General features: G+C 44.4%; 1 protein-coding gene across 1 annotated transcript; it reads left to right on the plus strand.

The window, feature by feature from the left end:
- Nucleotides 1-1,417: 1,417 nt before the first annotated feature.
- Nucleotides 1,418-24,779, plus strand: RPA2 (replication protein A2). Its single transcript, XM_004025278.5, is given in 10 exon segments — nt 1,418-1,577; nt 1,579-1,739; nt 2,000-2,106; nt 8,901-9,002; nt 9,142-9,255; nt 18,615-18,689; nt 19,199-19,315; nt 21,911-22,018; nt 22,202-22,296; nt 24,060-24,779. Coding segments are annotated over 10 exon segments (1,029 nt in total). The 5' UTR covers nt 1,418-1,512; the 3' UTR covers nt 24,145-24,779.
- Nucleotides 24,780-26,154: the final 1,375 nt, after the last annotated feature.

Raw genomic sequence — 26,154 nt, forward strand, 5'->3', positions numbered from 1 at the left:
AATCTGTTTAATTAAAACACGCGATGCGATTTCTGCCCAGTGCTCTGAATGTCAAAGTGAAGAGGAGGAGGAAGAAGAAAGAAGAAAGCAGGGTGCAGTGGCTGACGCCTGTAATCCCAACACTTTGGGAGGCCAAGGCGGGTGGATCACTTGAGGTCAGGAGTTCGAGACCAGCCTGACCAGCATGGCGAAACCCCCGTCTCTACTAAAAATACAAAAATTAGCCGGGCGTGGTTGCACGTGCCTGTAATCCCAGCTACTCCGGAGGCTGAGGCAGGAGAATCACTTGAACCAGGGAGGCGGAGGTTGCAGTGAGGTGAGATCGCACCATTGCACTCCAGCCTGGGCAACAAGAGCAAAACTCAGTTTCCGAAAAAAAAAAAAAAAAAAGGAAAAAGAAGAGAAGAAAAAAACACACAGTCCTGGAGCCCAAAGGCCATGTCTATCTTACTTAACCATTGAATCCCAGTGGCCAGCACAGGGCCAGGAACAAAGAAGGCATAAACAATTCTATTTTTTTTTTTTTTTTTTTTGAGTCGCAGTCTCTCTCTGCCACCTAGGCTGGAGTGCAGTGGCAGCATCACAGCTCACTGCAGCCTGGACACCCCAGGCCCAGGTGATCCTCCCACCTTAGCCACCCCAGTAGCTGGGACCCCAGGCACTTGCCACCACACCAGACTAATTTTTAAAAATATTTTTTGAGAGAGGGTCTCACTATGTTGTCCAGGCTGGTCTCAAACTTCCAGCCTCAAGCGGTCCTCCCGCCTCAGACCCTATTTGCTGGGTTTACAGGCATGAGCCACAGCACCTGCTAATTTTTCTTAAATACATAAATGAACATAAAATTCTAACAATGCATGAGTATTTTGAGGAAGGAACTGACAAAATGTTCCACTCCCTATGGGAGGAACAGACCAGCACGTTATATGAAGAATTATGAAAAATGGTCGAAATGACTGGAGAGGCCAAGCCTGGATGAGACTGGGATGGGGACAGGTGCGGGACGAGGGGCACCACCCTCAGATCTTTCACAAGTCTGTCATGGGCAAGAGGGCGTAGGTTTCTCACAGCCCCACTGGGGAGAATCGGCACCATTGGTGGCATTACACGAAGAGAATGTGACCTCCTTTTAAGAATAAGCAACTCCACGCGGTGCTGTGAGGCTAGTGCTGCGAGTCCCTGAGGTGCGCAATTCCCGCACGACCGTGGGTGGGAAACACCGAAGCCAAAACTCCACTACAGCCCTTTGGATGAAGGCGTCGTCTGATTGGTGATAGTTTGGCGCGAACCTGAGCACGCCGAACAAAGGAAGTGACGTCAGAAGTCGCGCACTTGACGAGGGTGGGATCACACGGCGCTGCGTCGCGGTAGTATTGTTCTGATTGGTTGATTTCTTGCGATACCGCTCTGCCAGCTCCTTGCTTCCGCTAGTGCGGAGGGTTTTGCCCTTCGTAAAGATGGCCGCGGAGGCTTTTGGAGCCAACTGGGAGCGCAGTACGCGTTTTCTGGAGCATGGGCAGAGGAGACAGGAACAAGCGTAGCATTCGTGAGCACCGATTGGCTGAAGCGAGCACCCCGGGAGCTGACTGGCTCCGCCATTCGCGGGAAGGAGTTTGTGGCGCCCGAGAAAAGTAGCCAGAAAGGAGCAGTGGCGGCCGCGTTCTGTGGTTTTCCGCTATTCCCCCAGACCCGCACCTTCTCGGCCTCTTTGCGGAGAATCGTGACCAAGATGTGGAACAGTAATGATGGGGGTGCGGGGTGGAGGAGGAAGAGAATCGCAGGAGGTTTTAGCAAGAGGGCGAGCCTAGGGTCCGAGAGGCGTGTGGTAGCGGGAGAGGAAGGGCGGGAGCGGAGCTGGGGCGTTTGGGGGTCTCAGGAAGGCGGCGAGGAAGGTTAGGGAGACTCGGGCAGTGTTTGGAGGGGCGAAGCCTCCGGGAGCCTGCGGGTCTCTCGGAGGCCTGGGACGTGGCACAGGCACTAATCCTGTTGTTCAAAACAGGTGGATTCGAAAGCTATGGCAGCTCCTCATACGGGGGAGCCGGCGGCTACACGCAGTCCCCGGGGGGCTTTGGATCGCCCGCACCTTCTCAAGCCGAAAAGAAATCAGTAGGTTGAAAGGAGTATTTAGTTTTGTTTTATCCTGTCCTGAAGTCCCTGAGTCATCTATGACAGAAACTTTATGCTTTGAAGGAAGATTTCAACATGAACTGATGCGATAATGATCTATTATTATCTGCATCTCTTATAATTAAGTGCTGTTAAGTTTCAGAAATGAAATCTTGCCAAATTTTGCACCTTCTGTTTCCCTGGCTTTTCCCGTCGTTGGCTTTATTTTGAAATTGATCAGTGTAGCTAATGAATCAGTCTTGTGTGAACGCCCTCAACTTGGTTTTTAAATTTATTTTTATTTTTTAAAATAGAGATGGGGTCTCACTATGTTGCCCAGGCTGGTCTCGAACTCCTGAGCTCAAGCGATCCTCCCACCTCGGCCTCTCAAAGTGCTGGGGTAACAGGTGTGAGCCACTGCTCCTGGCCTGAACTTGTATTAATAGTCTCTTTTACATTCTTTTTTTTTTTTTTTTTGAGATGGAATCTCACTCTGTTGCCCAGGCTGGAGTGCAGTGGCGCGATCTCGGCTCCCCGCAACCTCCGCCTCCCTGGTTCAAGCGATTCTCCTGCTTCAGCGTCCCGAGTAGCTGGGATTACAGGCATGCGCCACCACGCCCGGCTAATTTTGTGTTTTTAGTAGAGACAGGGTTTCTCCATGTTGGTCAGGCTGGTCTCCAACTCCCGACCTCAGGTGATCCACCCGCCTCAGCCTCCCAAAGTGTTGGGATTACAGGCGTGAGCCACGGAGCCCGGCCCAAAGTCGTTTTTAAATTAAATGGGATGAGGCGACATCAGGAGTGTGGTTTTTGGGCCGGCCGCGGTGGCTTACGCCCGTAATCCCAGCACTTTGGGAGGCTGAGGCGGGTGGATCACCTGAGATCAGGAGTTACTGACCAGCCTGGCCAACATGGTGAAACCTCGTCTCTACTAAAAATACAAAAATTAGCCAGGCGTGGTGGCAGGCACCTGTAATCCCAGCTACTAGGGAGGCTGAAGCAGGGGAATCGCTTGAACTGTGGAGACAGAGATTGCAGTGAGCCAAGGTGGTGCCACTGCACTCCAGCCTGGGTGATAGAGCAAGAGCAGACTGTCTCAAAAAAAGAAATGTGGTCTTTGAAGTCATAGACGTGTGTTCTGCCATTGCCGTGCTGCTTTACTTGTAGGGTGTCACTGGACACATTTCTTAACTGGCTTGGGAGTCAGTTTTGCCCCTGTGAAGAGGGGCTAACATACCTTAAAATGTCATTGTGAGACTTAATATTATATACAAAGAATACAGGCTATGGAGCCAGAACATGGGGGCTCCAGAATCCATCTGGCCTTTTAACTGGCATTGTGACTTCAGGAAAGCATCTTGAAGGCTGTGGCCCTTGGTTTTTCTCATCTGATGATACTGGTAGTACTCATGTCACGGGGTGGTTCTGAGAATTGATGAGTAAGGCAGTGTGTAGGAAAACAATCTATAGAAAGCTGTCTAAATGTTGATTAGTCACTCTGAAATGAGTTTGCCTTTTTTTTTGAGACAGGGTCTCTGCCAGGCTGGAGAGCAGTGGTGCATGATCACAGCTCACTGCAGCTTGGACCTCCATGCCTCAAGTTATCATCCCACCTCAGCCTCTCTAGCAGCTGGTAATACCTATGTTCACTGTGGTGTCAGGCTAATTTTTGTGTTTTTTTTTTTTAGAGGTGGGGTTTGGCCATGTTGGCCAGGCTGGTCTCAGACTCATAGCCTCAAGCAATCCACCCACCTCAGCCTCCCAAAGTGCTGAGATTACAGGTGTGAGCCACCATTCCCAGCTGAGTTTGCATTTAACAACTGCAATTTCATTTTATAAATGTGAGGTTAATTTGACTTCTCTTTAGGAGTCACTCAGATGTGTTAAGATTCAGTGTAAGCAAGTTAAAAAACTCAATGATATTCTGGTATATTTGGGCATTGCTTTATAACTAACTTTTTTTTTTTTTTGAGATGGAGTCTCACTCTGTCGCCCAGGCTGGAGTGTAGTGACACAATCTGGGCTCACTGCAACCTCTGCCTCCTGGCTTCACGCCATTCTCCTGCCTCAGCCTCCCGAGGAGCTGGGACTACAGGCGCCCGCCACCACACCCGGCTAATTTTTTGTATTTTTTTAGTAGAGACGGGGTTGTACCATGTTGGCCAAAATGGTCTTGATCTCCTGACCTCATGATCTGCCCGCCTCGGCCTCCCAAAGTGCTGGGATTACAGGTGTGAGCCACTGTGCCCGGCCGCTTTATAACTTTCATATAAATTATTTTATGTAATTCTGTAAGGAATTTATTGTTTATTCCAGCATACTAACAGAGACTCAGGTATATTAAGGGACTGCCTAAGCTTACATAGCTAGTAAGGAACTAGAATCAGACAGTACGCACATGATGCTGAACAAATCCAACATCTGATGAGCAGCAACTTCTCCCTGTTGTAGTTTTCTCTTTCCTAGAAGATCTCAAGGGACTTTAATTCTCTATTTTGATTTTCTTGAGGTTGTGAAGGAGAAAACAAGGTAGATGATTGGTTCTCATCTTTTCTTCCCAAGCTTAACTATTTTTCTCCATTCTGGTTGTTATAATTTTTATCTCAGAATTCCTAAAAGCTGGGTATTAAGATAGCTTTTCAGAGAATAATGCTTGTAAGTTGGAGACTCAATCCCAGTCTCTGAATTTTTTTTTCTTTTTGTGGAGACAGGGTGTCACTATGTTGCCCAGGCTGATCTCAAACTCTTGGGCTAAAGCAGTCCTCCCACCCTTGCCTCCCGTGGTGCTGGTATTACAGGCATGAGCCACCACACCTGGACAGTCTTTTTGTTTTTATTTTTATTTTTTTTTTTGAGACAGTCTCTCTGTTGCCCAGGCCGGAGTGCAGTGGAACAATCTCAGCTCACTGCAACCTCCACCTCCTGGGTTCAAGCGATTCTCCTGCCTCAGCCTCCCGAGTAGCTGTGACTACAGGCGCATGCCACCATTCCTGGCCAATTTTTGTATTTTCAGTGGAGACGGGGTTTTGCCACGTTGGTCAGGCTGGTCTCAAACTCCTGACGTCAGGCAATCTGCTCTTCTTGGCCTCCCAAAGTGTTGGGATTACAGGCATGAGCCACTGTGCCTGGCCTTGTTTTGTTTTTAAATCTAGTATTTTCCACAGTGAAAAGTTAGGTAAACGCCCTATTCTTTTTTTCTTTTAAAATTGAGACAGTCTCACTTTCACCCCCGCTGGAGTGCAGTGGTGCAGTCATAGCTTACCACAGACTCTTAACTCCAGGGGCAAGGGATCCTCCCACCTTAGCCACCCAAGTAGCTAGGATTACAGGTGTGCAGCACCATCCCTGGGTGATAAAAAACTCTATCCAAAATGTTTCCTGTTGATTATATATTTGTTCAATATGATTGAACCATGTGAAATTTCAAATAGTGACCCAATTTTAATCTGTAATGGTACTTTCCTGAAGTACTGTCAGAGTAGTCTGTGGTTCATAGTCAGCTATGAAAATTTTTTTAGTTTGAAAGTGTTTTTGTTTTTGTTTTTCCAAAATTAAGCATATTTTTATTGACACTTTGTGAACCTCTTTGGAGCAGACTAGGAATTCCTTGTGATCAATTCTTACATAAAATATATGCTCAATAAAAAATAAATACTTGATTTGAGATGAATTTGAAGGCATTGTTAACATCTCAACTGTTACCTATATGTAACATTTTTACCTGAGAGGTAATAATATTTGTCAAACATCTACTACATGCAGAGATTGGTATTAGCACTTCATATATGTTATGTGTCTCATTTACATACAACTTAAGAGGTATATATCCCCAGTTTTCAGAAAAGGTGGTCATGTGTCCAGGACTTTGGAGCTGGGATTTGAGCATGGGTCTACAGGACTCTCTGGCTCCAAACCTCATGTTCTTGCCACTTTACCTTACTGGTTCTTAAGTTTTCTTATGCTGAAGATACAATGAAAATCTCAGCTGTGATAGGTAAAAACAGAAATATAGTAGTTTGTGAGAGGTAAATCCTGGGACCCCTGCCAATTTTAAGACTATAAATATTAACATAGCATGTAACTTTACCTATAAAATACCATAAAGTAAAATTGAAAAACAGTTGATCCTGTCAACATTGTTATTAAAAGCTATTGCAAATGTAAAGAATGAGGAACAATAGCTAATATAATAATAGCTAACATTTGTTATTGAGTGCTATGTGCTGGGTAGTATTCTGAGTCCTTTACCGTGTAATTTTTATAATATAATTCCTAGTTTTGCAGATGAGGAAACCGAGGTACAAATGAGTTAATACATGTGACCAAGAGCGACCGCTCTTTCTTTTTTTCTCTTTTTGAGGAGAGTCTCTGTTGCCCAGGCTGGAGTGCAATGGTATGATCTCGGCTCACTGCAACCTCCGCCTCCCGAGTTCAAGTGATTCTCCTGCCTCAGCCTCCCCAGTAGCTGGGATTACAGGCATGCGCCACCACACCTGGCTAATTTTTTTTTTTTAATTTTTAGTGGAAATGGGGTTTCGCCATGTTGGCCAGGCTTGATCTCAAACTCCTGACCTCAAATGATCTGCCCGCCTCGGCCTTGGGATTACAGGCGTTAGCCACCACGCCTGGCCGAGCAACTGCTCTTGAGAATAGAGCCACAATCTTAACCCTCAAGCTTGGCTGCTGCCTTTTGTGGCATATGTGCCAGCGGTTGACTGAGCTTACTTTATCCTGTTGTGGCAATACTCACCATTCAAAATCATGCTTCAGCAAAATGAAATATTGGCAGTGTCGTGGATGTTCAGGTCAGAGTTGCGACTGCTAAATCCATGAAGGCCAAGCAAGAGTCTACTGTGTTCTAAGTCTTCCATGTAGTACAGGTATTGGTCCACTTCCTCTTGGCTTCTGACAGGAAGAGCTCTCATCGTTTTTGTGCCTTGTACATACTCCCTCTAGGAGACTGGGAGTACATACTTGCCCTCAGCCTGTTACCTGCTACTTTTTCGCTGTGGAAATTCTCGTGCTTCAGAGTTCAGCCTAAAGCCTCCCTCTTTTGCCAGTAAGCTTTTCTGAGGTCCCACATGGCATGTTTCATTTTACAGTGTATCAGGATCAGGTTGTTTACCTTTGTACCCCTAGATTAGGAATATGTTGAGGGTAAATCCTGTCCCATCGTATTCATCTTCATGTTACCCAGACTACCTCTTGCCACTGGTAGGCAAAAATAAGTTTACACTGTTGTCTGGCTGGTTTAAGATATGATTTGGGCCTGGCACGGTGGCTCACGCCTATAATCCCAACACTTTGAGAGGCCGAGGTGGGCAGATTGCCTGAGGTCAGGAGTTCGAGACCAGCCTGGCTAACATGGCAAAACCCCATCTCTAGAAAAAATAGAAAAATTAGCTGGGCATGGTGGCGTGCACCTATAAACCCAGCTACTCGGAGGGGGCTGAGGCAGGAGAATTGCTTGAACCCAGGAGATTGAGGTTGTAGTGAGCCGAGATCGCGCCACCACACTCCAGCCTAGGCAACGGAGTGAGACTCCATCTCAAAAAAAAAAGATATGATTTGAGTGTACTCACTGGATACTGTTCTGCCTACCCTATCCTGCCTTTTCCCCCTAAGACGTCCAACATGAGTCCAGCACAGTGGCTTATGCGTGTAATCCTAACACTGGGAGGCTAAGGTGGGAGGATCACTTGAGACCAAGAGTTTAAGACCAGCCTGGGCAACATAGCAAAACCCCATCTCTACAAAAAAAAAATGTTTTTTTAATTGACTGGGTGTGGTGGTGTGCCTGTAGTCCCAGCTACTCAGGAGACTATAGCAGGAAGATTGCTTGAGCCCATGAGTTTGAGGCTGCAGTGAGCTGTAATGCCACTGCACTCCAGCCTGAGTGACAGAACAAGACCCCATCTCAAAACAAAATTGGGCCGAGAGCAGTGGCTCACACCTGTAATCCCAGCACTTTGGGAGGCTGAGGTGGGCAGATCACCTGAGGTCAAGAGTTCCAGACCAGCCTGGCCAACATGGTGAAACCCCATCTCTACTAAAAATGCAAAATGCTGGCACATATAGTCCCAGCTACTCAGGAGGCTGAGCCAGGAGAATCGCTTGAGCCCGGGAGACGGAGGTTGCAGTGAGCTGAGATCACGCCATTGCATGCCAGCCTGGACAACAGGAGCGAAACTCTGTCTCAAAGAAAAAAAATTTAAAAAGATGTCCAACATGGCCAAGCTCTTACTCCATTTCTCCAGGAGCTCCATTTGATTGTCAAAAAATCTGTCCTACAAGAAGCTATTCTTCTACTTTTTACAGTTCATCACAAGACTTACAAGCAATTCCAAAGTCCTGTCTCCATTAGTCATTTCTCAAACCTTTTCCCAATACCATCTCATTTTGTCAGTAACCTGAACAGCAGCACCAGCCTGTCTACACCCTAAAGCTGGGGTTTCCTCTTGAAGGTCTGTTCTGGCAGCAGCAGGTCATTCTTCCTTATCCTGTCCCCCACTCTGACCTACTCATTTTGGTGAATTCTCAGAGCAACATGTGTATCTATTCAGCAGGAGCTCTGGAGTTAGACAAACTCCAGAGTTTGGGTTTGGGTTTGGATTCTAAAAGTGTGGTATTGGTTTGCTATATGACCTTGGTTTCCATCTCTCTGAAGCAAGGATAATGAGATTTGTTTTGAAATTCAATGTTCTAATATATTTAAAGTACTTGGCACATGGCAGGTGTTGAATGAGTGGTAGTTATTACTTTCTTAATTGAATTTTGCATGTTTTTTCTTTTCAGAGAGCCCGAGCCCAGCACATTGTGCCCTGTACTATATCTCAGCTGCTTTCTGCCACTTTGGTTGATGAAGTGTTCAGAATTGGGAATGTTGAGATTTCACAGGTATGTCAAATAATTTGTGAAAGAATCACTTACTCATAATAAAGAATGAAATAAGACTTCATTAAAAAATACAAAAATGTAGCCTTGGTTTCAGGGGGAACCAGACCTTTTTTTTTTTTCTTTGTTTCTTCTAACCTAGGTCACTATTGTGGGGATCATCAGACATGCAGAGAAGGCTCCAACCAACATTGTTTACAAAATAGATGACATGACAGCTGCACCCATGGACGTTCGCCAGTGGGTTGACACAGATGTAAGTGGCTTTTTTTGAATCATGATGGGGTTACTTTGGAACTGTGGAGATGTTGAACTTTTTTAGTCTTTTTAAAGTTTTTTCTTATAAAAATAACACAAAAAGACATCAAAGACAGATACTCTAAAGTGAAAGGTTAGTAGATTTGATTATATACCTTCCCAATATACCAAAAACAGAATTAAAAGTCAAATGACAGGAGACAGTAGAATGTTAAGTTCCATTAGAACAAAGTTTTTTTTGAGACAGAGTCTCACTCTCGCCCAGGCAGTGCAGTGGTGGAATCTCGGCTCACTACAACATCCGCATCCTGGGCTCAAGTGATCCTGTGCCTCAGCCTCCCAAGTAGCTGGGATTACAGGCACCTGCCACCACGCCTGGCTAATTTTTGTATTTTTAGTAGAGATGGGGTTTCACCATCTTGGTCAGGCTGGTCTTGAACTCCTGACCTTGTGATCCACCTACCTTGGCCTCCCAAAGTGCTGGGATTATTACAGGCTTGAGCCACCACACCCGGCCCCTGCTTTTTTGTTTGTTTGTTTGGTTTTTTTTTTGAGACAGAATCTTGTGCTGTCACCCAGGCTGGAGTGCAATGGCGCAATCTCAGCTCATTGCAGCCTCTGGGCCCCAGGTTCAAGCAGTTCTCCTGCCTCAGCCTCCCAAGTACCTGGGATTACAGGCACCCGCCACCACACCTAATTTTTTGTATTTTTAGTAGAGTTGGGGTTTCGCCATGTTGGCCAGGCTAGTCTCAAACTCCTGACCTCAGGTGATCCACCCTCCTCAGCCTCTCAAAGTGATCGGATTACAGGCATGAGCCCTCATGCCCGGCCTAGAACAAAGATTTTTATCTTGGTCACCACTGTAGCCTTAGCACCTAGAGCAGTGCTAGTCACATAGTGGTCCTGGAATAAGTATTGTTTAAATGAATGTGGAAAATATTTGCAACATATTACAAACATTTAAATTTTTAATTAATATAAAGCTCCTTTTTGGCTTGGCATGGTGGCTCACGCCTGTAATCCCAGCACTTTGGGAGGCCAAGGCGGGCGGATCACTAGAAGTCAGGAGTTGAAGACCATCCTGGCTAACACGGTCATCATAAAAATGGTGACCTAATGCCGGGCGTGGTGGCTCACGCCTGTAATCCCAGCACTTTGGGAGGCCGAGGTGGGCGGATCACGAGGTCAGGAGATCAAGACCATCCTGGCTAACACGGTAAAACCCTGTCTCTACTAAAAATACAAAACATTAGCCGGGTGTGGTGGCAGGCGCCTGTAGTCCCAGCTCCTCGGGAGGCTGAGGCAGGAGAATGGCTGAAGCCGGGAGGCAGAGCTTGCAGTGAGCCAAGATTGCGCCTCAAAAAAAAAAAAAAGACAAACAATGGTGACCTAGCAGAACTCCACAGCTTAGGAGTTTACATCAAGGAAAGAATTAAAGACAGGTACAAAGATTTAGGCCAGTGAAGTGGCTCACGCCTGTAATCGCAGCACTTTAAGAAGCCAAGGCAGGCAGATCACCTGAGGTCAGGAGTTCGAATCCAGCCTGGCCAACAGGTGAAACTCCGTCTCCTAAAAATACAAAAATTAGCCGGGCATGGTTGTGCGCACCTATAATCCCAGCTACTCAGGAGGCTGAGGCAGGAGAATTGCTTGAACCTGGGAGGCAGAGGTTGCAGTGAGCCGAGATCATGCCACTGCACTGAGCTTGGACGACAGAGCAAGACTCTGTCTCAAAATGAATAAATAAAAATAAAGCAATCTCAAAATACTAGCAATAAAGGATTATTAAGTAAACCATGACACATTTATAACATACTACAAATGATACAGGAAAGCGTGTATTGCCACAAAGAAGTGTTTGCCATAAATTGTTGAGAAAAGCATATTACAATGTGGTATGCAGGATTTGACCCAATTTTTACAAAGCAGCATATATATAAGTGTCTTTATAAACATGGATAAAATAGACTGAAATACAGTATATACTTTTTATCCTTTTATTTTTCAGTTGTGCAGAAGGCCTCTTGGTGTTTTGTATTTTGTTTTTGAAATACATTCATTACAGAAAATTTGGATAATAAAGACTGTTTTAGGCTGGGCATGGTGACTCACGCCCGTAATCCCAGCACTTTGGGAGGCCAATGCTGGCGGGTCACCTGAAGTCAGAAGTTTGAAACCAGCCTGGCCAACGTGGTGAAACTCCATCTCTACTAATGATACAAAAATGAGCCGGGTGCCTGTAATCCCAGCTACCCAGAAGCTGAGACAGAAAAATTGCTTGAACCTAGGAGACAGAGGTTGCAGTGAGCCAAGATTGCGCCACTGCACTCCAGCAGATTGCGCACTGCTCTGTTGCTCTGGGCAACAGAGCAAGACTGACTCAAAAAAAAAAAAAATACGGTTTTCCTTCAAAAACCACAAGTTATCTATAGAGAAATAACTTGGTAGTTATGTAATTTTTTAATTTTTTCCTTCTCAGAAAAATAAAGGATAATTCATTCAGCAGTTATTGTTGGAGTACCAATTCTGAACTAGACTGTGCTTGGTTCCAGGTATAAAAAGAATGAGGTAGACACAGTCCCTGCCATCAAGCAGGGAGATAGATACTATGGATACCTAATACTACTTGTTCATACAAAATGCACTATGCTTGCTTATAAACCATTTAAAAAATCACCTGACATCTCATGTCTCTTAGAGAACTACTATTATGACACATTTTGGAAAATACCCTTTCAGACATCTGTCTTTGCATATATGTACATACAGATGTCCACATACCTCTTTTACTGTAGAAGGGATAATATGCTATGCAACTGCTAAGTAATTTGCTCTTTTCACTCAAAATTATGTTGTGGAACTGATTTTTTTTTTTTTTTGAGATGGAGTTGTGCTCTTGTTGCCCAGGCTGGAGTGCAATGGTGCGATCTCCAGCTCACCACAACCTCCGCCTCCCAGGTTCAAGCAATTCTCCTGCCTCAGCCTCCAGAGTAGCTGGGATTACAGGCATGTGCCACCACACCTGGTTAATTTTGTATTTTTATTAGAGACAGGGTTTCTCCATGTTGGTCAGGGTGGTCTCGAACTCCCAACCTCAGGTGATCCACCCGCCTTGGCCTCCCAAAGTGCTGGGATTATAGGCATGAGCCATCGGCCTTTTTTTTTTTTTTTTTTTTTAAATAGAGACAGGGTCTTGGCTTGCTGCCTAGGCTGGCCTCAAACCTGGGCTCAAGTGATCCTTTGGCCTTAACCTCCCAAGTAGCTGGAACTATAGGCTGATGCCACCATGCCTGGTGAGGAGCTGATTTTTTTTTTTTTTTGAGACTGAGTCTCACTCGTGTCATCCGGGCTGGAGTGCATTGGTGCAATCTTGCCTCACTGCAACCTCTGCTTCTCGGGTTCAAGCGATTCTCCTGCCTCAGCCTCTCGAGTAGCTGGGACTATAGGCGTGCACCACCACACCCGACTGATTTTTGTATTTTTAATAGAGACGGGGTTTCAACATGTTGGCCAGGCTGGTCTCGAACTTTTGACCTCAGGTGATCCTGCCTCAGCCTCCCAAAGTGCTGGGATTACAGGCTTGAGCCACCATGGCCCAGCCAAGAACTGATTTTTTAATGTTATCTGTAAAGATTTATATCTATCATTTTAAATGACCACCGATTCCATTATAAGAACACATCATCCCTTACTTAACAGTGGACCCAGTCAGGGAACAACATTTAACTTCTTTTCAGTCGTTTGCTGTTATACACAATGCTCCAGTGAGTATCTTTGCATACATTTCTTCATGATCATAAAATAATCGTAAGGCCAGGCGTCGTGGCTCACGCCTGTAATTCCAGCACTTTGGGAGGCCAAGGCAGGTGGATCACCTGATGTCAGGAGTTCAAGACCAGCGCCGCCAACGTGGTGAAACCCCATCTCTACTAAAAATACAAAATTAGCCGGGCGTGGTGGCACACACCTATAATACCAGCTACTCGGGAGGCTGAGTCAGGAGAATCAGTTGAAGCTGGGAGGCAGAGACTGCAGTGAGCCAAGATCGTGCCATTGCATTCAGCCTGGGCAACAAGAGCAAAACTCCACCTCAAAAAAATAAAATAATCATAAGATGTATTCCTAAAAGTAGGTTTTCTGGGGGGAAATACACACTTGACATTTTTTTAACATCTTAGTTTTTGCATTTTTGTACTGTCTTCTCTAAAGGTACCAGTTTACGCTTCAGTCATGCATGAGAGTGCCCAGTTAGTTTCCATACCCTTAACATTTTTTTTTTTTAAGAAATAGGATCTCACTCTGTTGCCCAGGCTGGTCTCAAACTCCTGGGTTTAAGCAATCCTCCCACCTCAGCCTCCCAAAGTGCTGGGATTACAGGTGTGAGCCTCTGTGCGCATCCTCCATACCCTTTATAACAATGGGTTTTTGTCTTAAATTTTTGCCAATATGATAGTTGTTTTAAAAAATAGTCTTTTTGACTAGGTGCGGTGGCTCATGCCTGTAATCCCAGGACTTTGGGGAGGCCAAGATGAGTGGATCACCTGAGGTCAGGAGTTTGAGACCAGCCTGGCCAACATGGTGTAACCCCATCTCTACTAAAAATAAAAAAATTAGTCTGGCATGGTGGTGCACGCCTGTAGTCCCAGCTAGTCGGGAGGCTGAGGCACAAGACTCGCTTGAACCCAGGAGGCAGAGGTTACAGTAAGCGGAGATCTTCACACCAGTGCACTCCAGCCTGGGCAACAGAGCAAGACTGTCTCAAAAAAAAAAAAAAAAAGAATACGTAAAAATAATTTAAAAAATTAAAAAATTAGCAGGGCATGGTAGCCCGTGCCTGTAGTCCCGCTTTCGGGAGGCTGAGGCAGGAGAATTGCTTGAGCCTGGGAGATGGAGGTTGCAGTGAGTCAAGATTGCGTCACTGCCCTCTAGCCTGGGCATCAGAGCAATATTCCATTTCAGAAAAAAATAGTCTTTTTAGTGAAAATTTTGTCATTTTTTTATGTGTATTTCTTTGGTTTTAGCCATATATATATATATATATTTTTTTTTTTTTTTTTTTTACTATGTTTAATGTCAATTTGTGGGGTTTTTGTAAATTTTCTCTTTGATTCCCCTTCCCCTAAGAGTGTTTTTGTTTGCAAGAACTTGAAAATGATTATAATGACCTCTTATAATGAGGCCAGGCACAGTGGCTCACACCTGTAACTTTAGCACTTCAGGAGGCTTAGGCAGGAAGATCACTTGAGGCCAGAATTTCAAGACCAGCATGGGAAGACCCTATCTCAAAAAGAAATAATTTTGAAAAATAAATTGTGCAGTTTTTTCTAGTTTACCTTTCGGAAGCTTCTACTAGTCCCAAAGTTTGTTTTTTTTGTCTGTTTGTTTTAGTTAAAAAATACTTTATGGTGGCTGGGCACGGTGGCTTACGTCTATAATCCCAGCACTTTGGGAGGCCGAGGCGGGAGGGTCACCTGAGGTCAGGAGTTCAAGACCAGCCTGGCCAATGTGGTGAAGCCCTGTCTACTAAAAATACAAAAATTAGCCGGGTGTGGTTGTGGGCACCTGTAATGCCAGCTACTTGGGAGGCTGAGGCAGGAGAATTGCTTGAACCCAGGAGGTGGAGGTTGCAGTGAGCTGAGATCGTGCCATTGCACTCCAGCCTGGGCAACAGGAGCGAAACTGTCTCTCAAAAAAAGAAGAAAAAAAAAACTTTATGGCTAACAAATTGTAATAATCAGTTATCCGAACCCTCAGCAATTCATAATGTTTTTGCTAGTGGACATTCTTGCCTCAGTGTTGATGGCTGCTGACTGAGGAGGGTGGTAGTTGGCTGAAGGTTGAGCTGGCTGTGGCAATTTCTTGAAATAAGACAACAAAGTTTGCCTGAGTAACTGAGTCTCCTTTTCACAAAAGATTTCTCGATATTATATCATGCTGTTTGATAGCATTTTACTTACAGTATAACTTCTTTCAAAATTGGATTCAATCTCAAACCCTGCTACTGCTTTCTCAACTAAACTTATGGAGTAGTCTAAATCCTTTATTGTCGTTTTAACAATGTTCACAGCATCTTCACTAGGAGGAGATTCCATCTCAAGAAACCAGTTTATTTGCTCATCCATGAGAAGCAACTCCTTTGAGAGGCCTAGGCGGCCAGATAGATCATTTGAGGTCAGGAGTTTGAGACCACCCTGGCCAGCATGGTGAAACCTCGTCTCTACTAAAAATAAAAAATTTAGCTGGACATGGTGGTACATGCCTGTAATCCTGGCTACTTGGGAGGGTGAGGCAGGAGAATCACTTGAACCTGAGAGATGGAGGTTGCAGTGAGCCAAAATTGTGCCACTGCCCTCCAGCCTGGGTAACAGAGTGAGGCTCAGTCTCAAAAAAAAGGAAGCAACTTCTCATCCACTCAAGTTTTACCATAAAGTTACAGCAGTTCAGTTATATCTTTATGCTCCATTTCTAATTCCAGTTCTCCTGCTATTTCCACCACATCTGCTATTACTTGCCCCACTGAAGGTGGAGGTAGCGGTGAGCCCAGATTGTGCCATTGCACTCCAGCCTGGGTGACAGAGCGAGACCTTATCTCAAAAAAAAAAAAAAAAAATCTTAAGCAGCCACCCAATATATACTTCAGATTAAAAAAGAGCCGTTGGCCAGGTGCGGTGGCTCATGCGTGTAATCTCAGCACTTTGGGAGACTGAGGCAGGTGGATCACTTGAGGCCAGGAGTTTGAGACCAGCCTGGCCAATAAGGTAAAACTCCGTCTCTACTAAAAATGCAAAAACTAGCCGGGCACAGTGGCGCATGCCTGTAATCCCAGCTACTCAGGAGGCTGAGGCAGGAGAATCACTTGAACCAGGGAGGCACAGGCTGCAGTGAGCCGAGATCCCACCATTGTAATCCGTCCTGGATGATAAAACGAGACCTTATCAAAAAACCAAATAAATAAATCTCAGCTGGGTTCGGTGGCTGACGCCTGTAATCCCAACACTTTGGGAGGCCAAGGCGGGTGGATCACCTGAAGTCAGGAGTTCAAGACTAGCCTGGTCAATGTGGCAAAACCCTGTCTATTAAAAATACAAAAGCCGGGCACCGTGGCTCACGCCTGTAATCCCAGCACTTTGGGAGGCCGAGGCAGGCAGATCATGAGGTCAGGAGATCGAGACCATCCTGGCTAACAGGGTGAAACCTTGTCTCTACTAAAAATACAAAAAATTAGCCGGGCGTGGTGGTGGGCGCCTGTAGTCCCAGCTACTAGGGAGGCTGAGGCAGGAGAATGGTGTGAACCCAGAAGGCGGAGCTTGCAGTGAGCTGAGATCCCACCACTGCACTCCAGCCTGGGCGACAGAGCGAGACTCTGTCTCAAAAAAAAAGAAAAAATTGTTCATATTATTTCTATGGTTTCTTTTATTATAATTAAACCTGTGATCTACATGGAATATATTTTGATAAAAGGAGTTGAGGTAGAGATCTTTTCTCAAGTGGATTCAAAATGTTGTATATGGGAATACAATTGTTTTGTTTGTGTGGTTTTTTTTTTTTTCTTTTTTTTTTGAGATAGAGTCCTGGTCTGTTGCCCAGCCTGGAGTGCAGTGGCACAGTCTCTCACTGCAACCTCTGCCTCCTGGGTTCAAGTGATTCTCCTGCCTCAGCCTCCCGAGTAGCTGGGACTACAGGCACCCACCACCACACCTGGCTAATCTTTGCATTTTTAGTAGAGACAGGGTTTCCCTGTTAGCCAGGCTGATCTCGAACTCCTGACCTCGTGATCCGCCCGCCTCAGCCTCCCAAAGTGCTGGGATTACAGGCGTGAGCCACTGTGCCCACCCTTTTTTTTGTATTATTAATAGAGGCAGGGTTTCACCACGTTGGCCAGGCTGGTCTCGAACTCCTAACCTCAAGTGACTTGCTTGCTTTGGCCTCCCAAAATGCTAGGATTACAGGCATGAGTCACTGCACCTGGCCAGAGTTTTTATTTTTAAGCATATATTTTCTAGTTTTTTGTTTGTTTTTAGAGACAAGGTCTCACTATGTTGCCCAGGCTGGTTTCAAACTCCTGAGCTCGAAGGATCCTCCTGCCTTGTCCTCCTAAAGTGCTAGGATAACAGGTGTGAGTCCACATACCCCGATATATTTTCAATTTTTTTAAAGTAATACATTTTATGTAGTCAGAAAAGAACTTTAAAAATCAGCTAATGGGCCGGACACGGTGGCTCACGCCTGTAATCCCAGCACTTTGGGAGGCCGAGACGGGTGGATCATGAGGTCAGGAGATCGAGACCATCCTGGCCAACATGGGGAAACCCCGTCTCTACTAAAGATACAAAAAAAATACAAAAAAATTAACCGGGTGTGGTGGCAGGCGCCTATAGTCCCAGCTATTCGGGAGGCTGAGGCAGGAGAATCACTTAAACTTGTGAGGCAGAGGTTGCAATGAGCCGAGATCGTGCCACTCCACTCCAGTCTGGGTGACAGAGCAAGACACTTCGTCTCAAAAAAAAAAAAAATCAGCTAATGTATTTTTCTTATAAATAATGTGTGCATATTCTAGGAAACTGATAAATATTAAAATCGTTTTTAATTATCCTAGTCAACCATTATAAACAGTTTAGTGTGTATTGTCCCAAATGGGAAATCAGCTTTTTTCCATGTATCATTACTTGTTTTTCCAGGCAGTAAATAGAATTCTATGTTATCATTTGCAACAGTGTGGAGTATCCTATTATATAGAAATGTGTACTTTATGTTGGATATTTAGGTTGTTTTAAAATTTTTAATATTCTATACTATGATAAATCTAAATCTTAATGCATGTTCTTAATTACTTCCTTAAATTCCTAAAAGTAGAATTGCTTTGCCAGTAAGTATATCCACCAGAAAATTGTGTGCCTGCCGGGCGTGGTGGTGGGCGCCTGTAATCCCAGCTACTGGGGAAGTTGAGGCAGGAGAATTACTCAAACCCTCCCTTGGGAGGCGGAGGTTGCAGCGAGCCAAGATCGTGCCACTGCCCTCCAGCCTGGGCGACAGAGTGAGACTCCCTCTCAAAAAAAAAAAAAAGAAAAAAGAAAATTGTGTGCCTAAGAGCTTGAACAAGAGTGTCACAATTGTTTGCTTTTTTATGATGTGCTACAGAACTTTGGAACTGATAATTACCTTTAGAGATATTTTTATTCTAATTCCTGGTTTTACAAAATAAGTTGTAAAAGGCAGGGCAAACTACTTAATGCCATTTTAGGATCCTTTAACTCTTCTACTTTGTAACTTTCTCTTTCTATACATAATATAGAAATGTTAAAGAGGCTTTTACCAGCATCACTAAAACTTTAATGACATGTTTGTATTTTATGTTAGGACGCCAGCAGTGAAAACACTGTGGTTCCTCCAGAAACATATGTGAAAGTGGCAGGCCACCTGAGATCTTTTCAGGTAAAGTCAGAATAAAATAAAAGTTAAAGTGTTTTTGCATGAAGCAGTTTCTAGATTCATGTCATGGCTTTTGGATAGTTAAAATACTTAAGTCTCCCTGTTTAATGGGAAGTTATTTCTTACTCTCTTCAAAAGGAAATAACTTTTCTTTTTTTTTTTTTTTTTAACCTTAACATGAAATTAACAGAATGGTAAAGAAAGAACAGAATCTCCTTCTACAATTGCTATCTGTGGCGTTCATTAGTTGGAGAAAGGAGAACACTAGATTCGGAGTCAGGAGTCTAGATTTTGCTTGGTTATGCAACCTTGGGAAAATTATTAATGTCCCTTAGCTATTAGTTTTAGTTTTTTTCTCCTCATGTTTGACCATATTTGGAATACCTCTGAGAGTATATAACATTTTTCTCATATTGGTGAAATATATTATAACCAAGGAAAGAGCCACAATGTTGACCTAAAATTAATGTATGTTCATATTTTATTCACATTTTTTTTCTTCATTTTAATAGAACAAAAAGAGCCTGGTAGCCTTTAAGATCATGCCCCTGGAGGATATGAATGAGTTCACCACACATATTCTGGAAGTGATCAATGCACACATGGTACTAAGCAAAGCCAACAGCCAGGTGAGTAGCCTCACTTTCCTAGCTTTTTCTCTTCCCTGGAAGAACACAGGCTACTTTTGTGTTCCAGCTTTGATTTCCTTGATATTTTGAAGGCCGAGCCAGAGAAAGACATCACTAAGTCCTCAGAACACTTTCTCCATTAGCTTTGTCATTGTATTTTATTCCAGATGAAACATTCATGTTTCTCTCAGAATTAGGAGTTCCTCTGACTCCACTGGCCTGGACAGCTGAGGCCTGTGACAACCCTCAGGTGTAGACATGTAATTATAGGCTCTTAGCTCTTATATAGCTCTTAGCTCCAGGATTGTCAGTGCATATTCGGAGAGTAGTCCCCTTCAGGATAGCATTTTGCTGTCTTCCTTCCAACTTACTGGCTAAGTAGGAAAAATTATGTATTATTATTTTTTCCCTGAAATTATATTTCTTGGTTCATATTGAAATTTCTCCCTAGTATTTTCCATTGTGTGAATTCACTTTGACAAGTCCATCTAGGACCATGCAAAACTAGAGTTGACTGTAGTATTAGAAAGCCCTCAGGGCAAGGTGTGGTGGTTCATGGCCTGAAATCTCAGCACTTTGGGAGGCTGGTGTGGGGGCATCACTTGAGCCCAGTTCAAGACACCATGCTGGGCAACATAGGGAGACCCTGTCTCTACAAAAAAAATTAAAGAATTAGATGGGCTACTTGGAAGGCTGAGGTTGGGAGATCACTTAAGCCCAGGAGGTCAAGGCTGCATTGAGCTGTGATCATGCCACTCACTGCAGCCTGGGCAACAGAGCAACCTTGTCTCAAAAAAAAATAAAGAAAAAGAAAAATATTTATTGCGCCTACTTTGATTTGATAGTCCCAATTATTCTAGTCTGCATTCGAGTATAGCAGTGAACACTATATACTTACATTCTTGGGAGAAACAAGTAATAAACAAAAATATATGTATAATTTTAGGTAGTTATATAGGTGCTCTGAAGTAAATAAAACAGGAGAAGAGGCTGATGGAGGGAACAAGAATGGTACAATTTTAGATGAGGAAGAACATTCTAAACCAGAGGGACTAGGATGTGCAAGAGCCAGGAGTGTGGAGTAAGCATGACATCTCTGAAACCAGCAAGGCCAGTGTCTGGAGTGAAGCGAATGACAGGGGAGAGGGAGAGGGTTGTAGGCAAGGAGGCAGGGCCCAGATTATATGGGGCTTTGGAAGCCATGGTAAGGATTACCTTTACTCAAATTTTTAAAATTTTGTTTATTTGGGTTTTTTGTTTTTGTTTTTTTTGAGACAGAGTCTCGCTCTTTCGCCCAGGCTGGAGTGCAGTGGTGCGATCTCGGCTCACTGCAAGCTCCGCCTCCCGGGTTCACGCCATTCTCCTGCCTCAGCCTCCCGAGTAGCTGGGACCACAGGCGCCCACCACCACACCTGGCTACCACCACACCCGGCTAATTTTTTGTATTTTTAGTAGAGAAGGGGTTTCACCGTGTTAGCCAGGATGATCTCGATCTCCTGACCTCGTGATCTGCCCGTCTCAGCCTCCTTTCAAAGTGCTGGGATTACAGGCATGAGCCACCACGCTTGGCCCTTTTTTTCGAGACAGTGTCTCACTCTGTCACCCAGGCTGGAGTGCAATGGCATGATCTCGGCTCACTGCAGCCTCCGCCTCTCGGGTTCAAGCAATTCTCCTGCCTCAGCCTCCCCAGTATCTGGGATTACAGGTACGCACCACCACACCCAGCTAATTTTTGTATTTTTAATACAGGCGGGGTTTCACCATGTTGGTATCCGGTTAGCAGTCCGGCTGGCAATGAGGATTTGTGGCCTAGGAGGCGGTCTGGGATGAAATCCTGGGGACACTGTCAGCTTTTTGGGAGACAGATAGAAGAGGCTAATGAGGGATACTGAGAAGGTTCAGTTTGAGAGGTAGATGGAGAACCAGAAGAATGTGGTGTCAAGAAGCCCAGGGAGGAACACATTTCAAGAGGAGTGTGGTCAGCAGTGTCTGCTTCCGAGAGGTCAAGTATTAGGAGGACTGAAAGAGACTTTTGGATAATTGGTTGAAAAGTCTTTGGTGACTTTGGTGAAAACAGTTTCAGAGGTGTACTGGGGGACAACCCAAATATGGTGGACGGAGGAGTGACTGGGGAGAAAGGAAATGAAAATAGTGATTGCAGAGCATTTTAAGAATTTGGTGGTTAAAAAAAAGAAAGAGAGGACGATAGGGACTGTGTCTCCTTTTCTCTGCCTGTGGTGCTTCATGCCTATTGACACTCAGTGAATGCTTGAGTGATTGGGCTCCATGGATACCAAAATAGCAGACTCTGGGTAATTTTCTTCTTGCTGCTACTCTTCTCTGGTTCGTCTGACATCACAAACAAAAGGAGCCAAGAGTATCTTTCTCTTTTTGATATTTATGTGCTTCGGGGAGTTACTTTATCTTCCTGTGAAATACTCATTAGATAATAGCTGTCCACTCCAATGTAAGCAGTGTTACTGGGAAACTGTTTATAAATTGTTTTTTGTAAGCTGCTTAATGAGCTATTTTAAGTAGTAAAGACTGTTTAACTTGAGGGATTTTCTAATATTGTTAACTTATTTCTTAATTCAGCCCTCAGCAGGGAGAGCACCTATCAGCAATCCAGGAATGAGTGAAGCAGGGAACTTTGGTGGGAATAGCTTCATGCCAGCAAATGGCCTCACTGTGGCCCAAAACCAGGTAAACTCCACCAGAGTGGCTTCAGAAATACAAAACACAGATAGTCTTACATTTTGTTACTTCCTTAATGAGCTACGACTGTTTAAGTACCTGGTTCATTTCTTTTCTATAAAGGGACTCAGGTTTGCAAAGGGGAGGCTGATCCAAAATAATTGCTAAAATCTTTCTGATTTGAGTCTTCAGGTGTTGAATTTGATTAAGGCTTGTCCAAGACCTGAAGGGTTGAACTTTCAGGATCTCAAGAACCAGCTGAAACACATGTCTGTATCCTCAATCAAGTAAGTATTTGATTTTCATGAGCTCAGGCTCTGGCATTGTACCTATTTCACCTCACAAGGGTTTCCTGATAGTGAGAAGTGGGTTTAAAAAGTAAAACTTGGCGGCCGGGCATGGTGGCTCACACCTGTAATCTCAGCACTTTGGGAGGCCGAGGCAGGTGGATCACCTGAGGTCAGGAGTTCGAGACCAGCCTGGCAAACATGGTGAAAACCCTGTTTCTACTAAAAATACAAAAATTAGCCGGGCATGGTGGCACGCAACTGTAATCCCGGCCACTCCGGAGGCTAAGGCAAGAGAATCGCATGAATCCAGGCGGTGGAGGTTGCAGTGAGCCACCATCACACCACTGCACTCCAGCCTGGGTGACAGAGCGAGATTCCATCTCAAAAAAAAGTAAAAGTTCGCCAGGCACTAGCTCATGCCTGTAGTCCTAGCACTTTGGGAGGCTGAGGTGGGCAGATTGCTTGAACTCAGGAGTTCAAGACCAGCCTGGGCAACGTGGCGAAACGCTTGTCTCTACAAAAACAATAAAAACAAATTAGCCGGGCACAGTGGCGCATGTCTGTAGTCCCAGCTACCCAGGAGGCTGAGGTGGGAGGATCGCTTGAGCCCAGAAAGTCAAGGCTGCAGTGAGCCATCATTGTGCCACTGCACTCCATCCTGGATGACAGAGCGAGACTGTCACACACACACAAAAAACTTAACTGCAACCCTGTTGGCACAATGGAAATCGTTCAGCTGTGGAAAAATAGGAAAAAGACTATGGGCCAAAATGGTGCTACCCATCACATCACTCATTCAGCAAACACTAAGGACCATTATATGTGAGGGATATATAATAATTCTGAGCAAAAAGTTGACCTGATTTCATTATGGGATTTAGACTGGAGGAAGGAAGTCCTTAGCTCCTGGTCGTCAGGTGTACAGTCCTGTTGCTGTTACTGTCCCCATTGTGGACATGAGTGTATTAGGCTATCTGTACCTTATTAAACAATCAGTCCTTCCAACACCCTTGTCCTGATTCCATCTTAGACAAGCAGCCTCCTGATTCCAGTGTAGTAAACCAATCAAACAAACTGACTTATGGTGCTTGTGATAGTTATTTGTTACTATAAATCAATTGACCTGCCAGGCCTAGATAGATAAGAAATGCTCAGGGCTGATTCCATTTCCTGTCCTGTAAAATTAGGATAATAATTCCTATCTCAGAGTTGCGTGCTGTTGAGGTAGAGAACTGCTGTTACTTAGGTGCTCTGTAGATTGTGGCTATTAAATACGTTACTGACACTAACCCTGAGGACCTTGAAGGGTTTGAAGGTTTCAGAGTGTTTTCTTTGCTTCCCACAACTTTACTTCCCTGAGAGGGACCAACGGGGTTTCAGTGTGTGGCTGGAAAAGGGGGACTTTTAAAGACAGTGGTTTCTACTAGGAGATTTTGTGTGCAAGTGTGACTACAGCTTTAGATCCTTGTTTTCCTGCTTAGACTGTATTTAAGTGAGGCCCTGTTGTCTTTCCTTTGCACAATTTGGGAGAGGGATCCAAGACAGCCCTAATAGCCATTGTCTCCATGAATAAGCTCTGTTTTGCTATTTTACTGGCATTTCTCCCTGTGAGAGCTTTCTGTGTGCAGAATACTTGTGAATTCTTAGCTAAGGTAGAAAGTTGGGAGATAAGTGAAGTTTGCATATTTGGCCATATCCAAAAGGCAGTTTCCTTCTGAATTGGCCTGAAAATGACCTTTTTTTTTCTTCTTTCTTTCTAGGCAAGCTGTGGATTTTCTGAGCAATGAGGGGCACATCTATTCTACTGTGGATGATGACCATTTTAAATCCACAGATGCAGAATAACTGGATCTAACTGGGTACCTGAGATATTTTACAGCTGGACCTAGTTTCACAATCTGTTGTCTCCAGCTCTGCATATGTCTGGCCAGGGGGCTTCTAGGAAGTAGGTTTCATCTATCAAAGGTCTCCTCTGACTTCCTTTTGAAACTTACTGCTCTTCTGTTTTATTTTGTTTTGTTTGAAGCTCAGAGGGAGATGGGCAATTGACAGGGATGCAATCCAGGGTGGGATTTCTTGAGGAAGTTACAAATAAGCTTGTTACAACATCAAGATAGATGGAATTGGAAGGATGCTACCAGGAGAGTACTTACATAGTGCTCCGGAGTTTCTCTTCTTAAAATGTTTCCTGCTGAAAGATGAGCAGGACCAGGGCGTTGTAGGCAGAGCCCTAGCCGAGAAACCTGCTGGCCTCTGCCTGTTTTCATTTCCCACTTTGGTTGTGTGGCATTACTTTCAGAATTGCACTTTCCTGCTTGTCATGACTTTTTGACACACTTGTCATGACGTGTGTTTCTGTGAACATGAAGTTCTGCGATAGTGCCTCCGGGGCAGAGGAAAAGAAGAAGTGTTACTGCGTTTTGTACAAAATAAATACATTCATATGTTTAATAAAACAGTTCTATTGTAACTTGTAAAAATTCTCATTTTTCTTTCTGAGCAGTGTAATGACTACTTTATCATCTGAGGCAGTGTAACATAGTGAAACTTGGATTTGAATTCTGGCTTTCCCACTTTTTAGTTAGAATCTTGAGCAGGCTATGTCAGCTCTGAGAACCTCCATTTCCTCATTTACAAAAAACATTATTTCCCCTGGGTTTGTTGTGAAATTGAAAAAAACATAGTCTGTAAAGCGTCTAAATCTAGTATTGCCATTTAAAGGGATTATAGAATGGACTTTAATGTTGACTCTTTGGCAGTGTGTGATCATGTAACCGAATCGAATAGCTACCCATTTGGCCTCAAGATGAGACTTTCCAAAAGCCTATGGTCATTTTTTGGCCAACTTGATTGGCTGTTTCTTACAGAAAAAGAAACTAGCTCAGTGATGTTTTTGACAACTCCTGAAAGTAATCTACATCTTGAATAAAAGAACCAATTTTGAGATAAAGTTAGTGAGATGTAACATCCAAATAAGAATTCTCTGGCCGGGCGCGGTGGCTCACGCCTGTAATCCCAGCTCTTTGGGAGGCCGAGGCAGGCAGATCACAAGGTCAGGAGATCGAGATCATCCTGGCTAATTCGGTGAAACTCCATCTCTGCTAAAAATACAAAAAATTAGCCGGGCAAGGTGGTGGGCGCCTGTAGTCCCAGCTACTCAGGAGGCTGAGGCAGGAGAATGGCGTGAACCCAGGAGGCAGAGCTTGCAGTGAGCCGAGATTGCACAACTGCATTCCAGCCTGGGCAACAGAGCGAGACTCTGTCTCAAAAAAAAGAATTCTCTGCTTTAACTCTGTTTCTAAATGAGATCTAGCAGCTGTGTAGAGAAGGCTCCACCTACTTGGTTTCTAACAGTGGATGAATGTATGGTTGTTTTCTATACATGCAGAGTTGTTAACATCTGCGGAACTATGCAAATGTGTAAAACTCAGCCAGCATGTTCATTTGCAAGTGTGTTCGTTCTTGGTTATTTTCTCAAAGAACAATGACTAAAAACAAGTAAAATCGTGTATTTGAATTTGGAATATATGACGGGATACTTTTATGGTTGGTAAACTTCTCTTTCTAGTTATGAAGCTGGGTGCCCTCAAATGGGCAAAGTGGTAGCAGTACTCCTAGGTGGAAGTGGTTTTCTTTTTTCTTTATTTTTTTATTTTTTTTTTTTAGACAGAGTCTTGCTGTGTTGCCCAGGCTGGAGTGCAGTGGTACAATCTCAGCTCACTGCAAGCTCCGCCTCCCATGTTCAAGTGATTCTCCTGCCTAAGTCTCCCGAGTAGCTGGGACTATAGGCGCATGCCACCATACCCAGCTATTTTTTGTATTTTTAGTAGAGACAGGGTTTCACCGTGTTAGCCA

Source organism: Gorilla gorilla, chromosome 1 (genome assembly GCF_029281585.2).
Source record: "Gorilla gorilla gorilla isolate KB3781 chromosome 1, NHGRI_mGorGor1-v2.1_pri, whole genome shotgun sequence".
NCBI classification, from domain to species: Eukaryota; Metazoa; Chordata; class Mammalia; order Primates; family Hominidae; genus Gorilla; species Gorilla gorilla.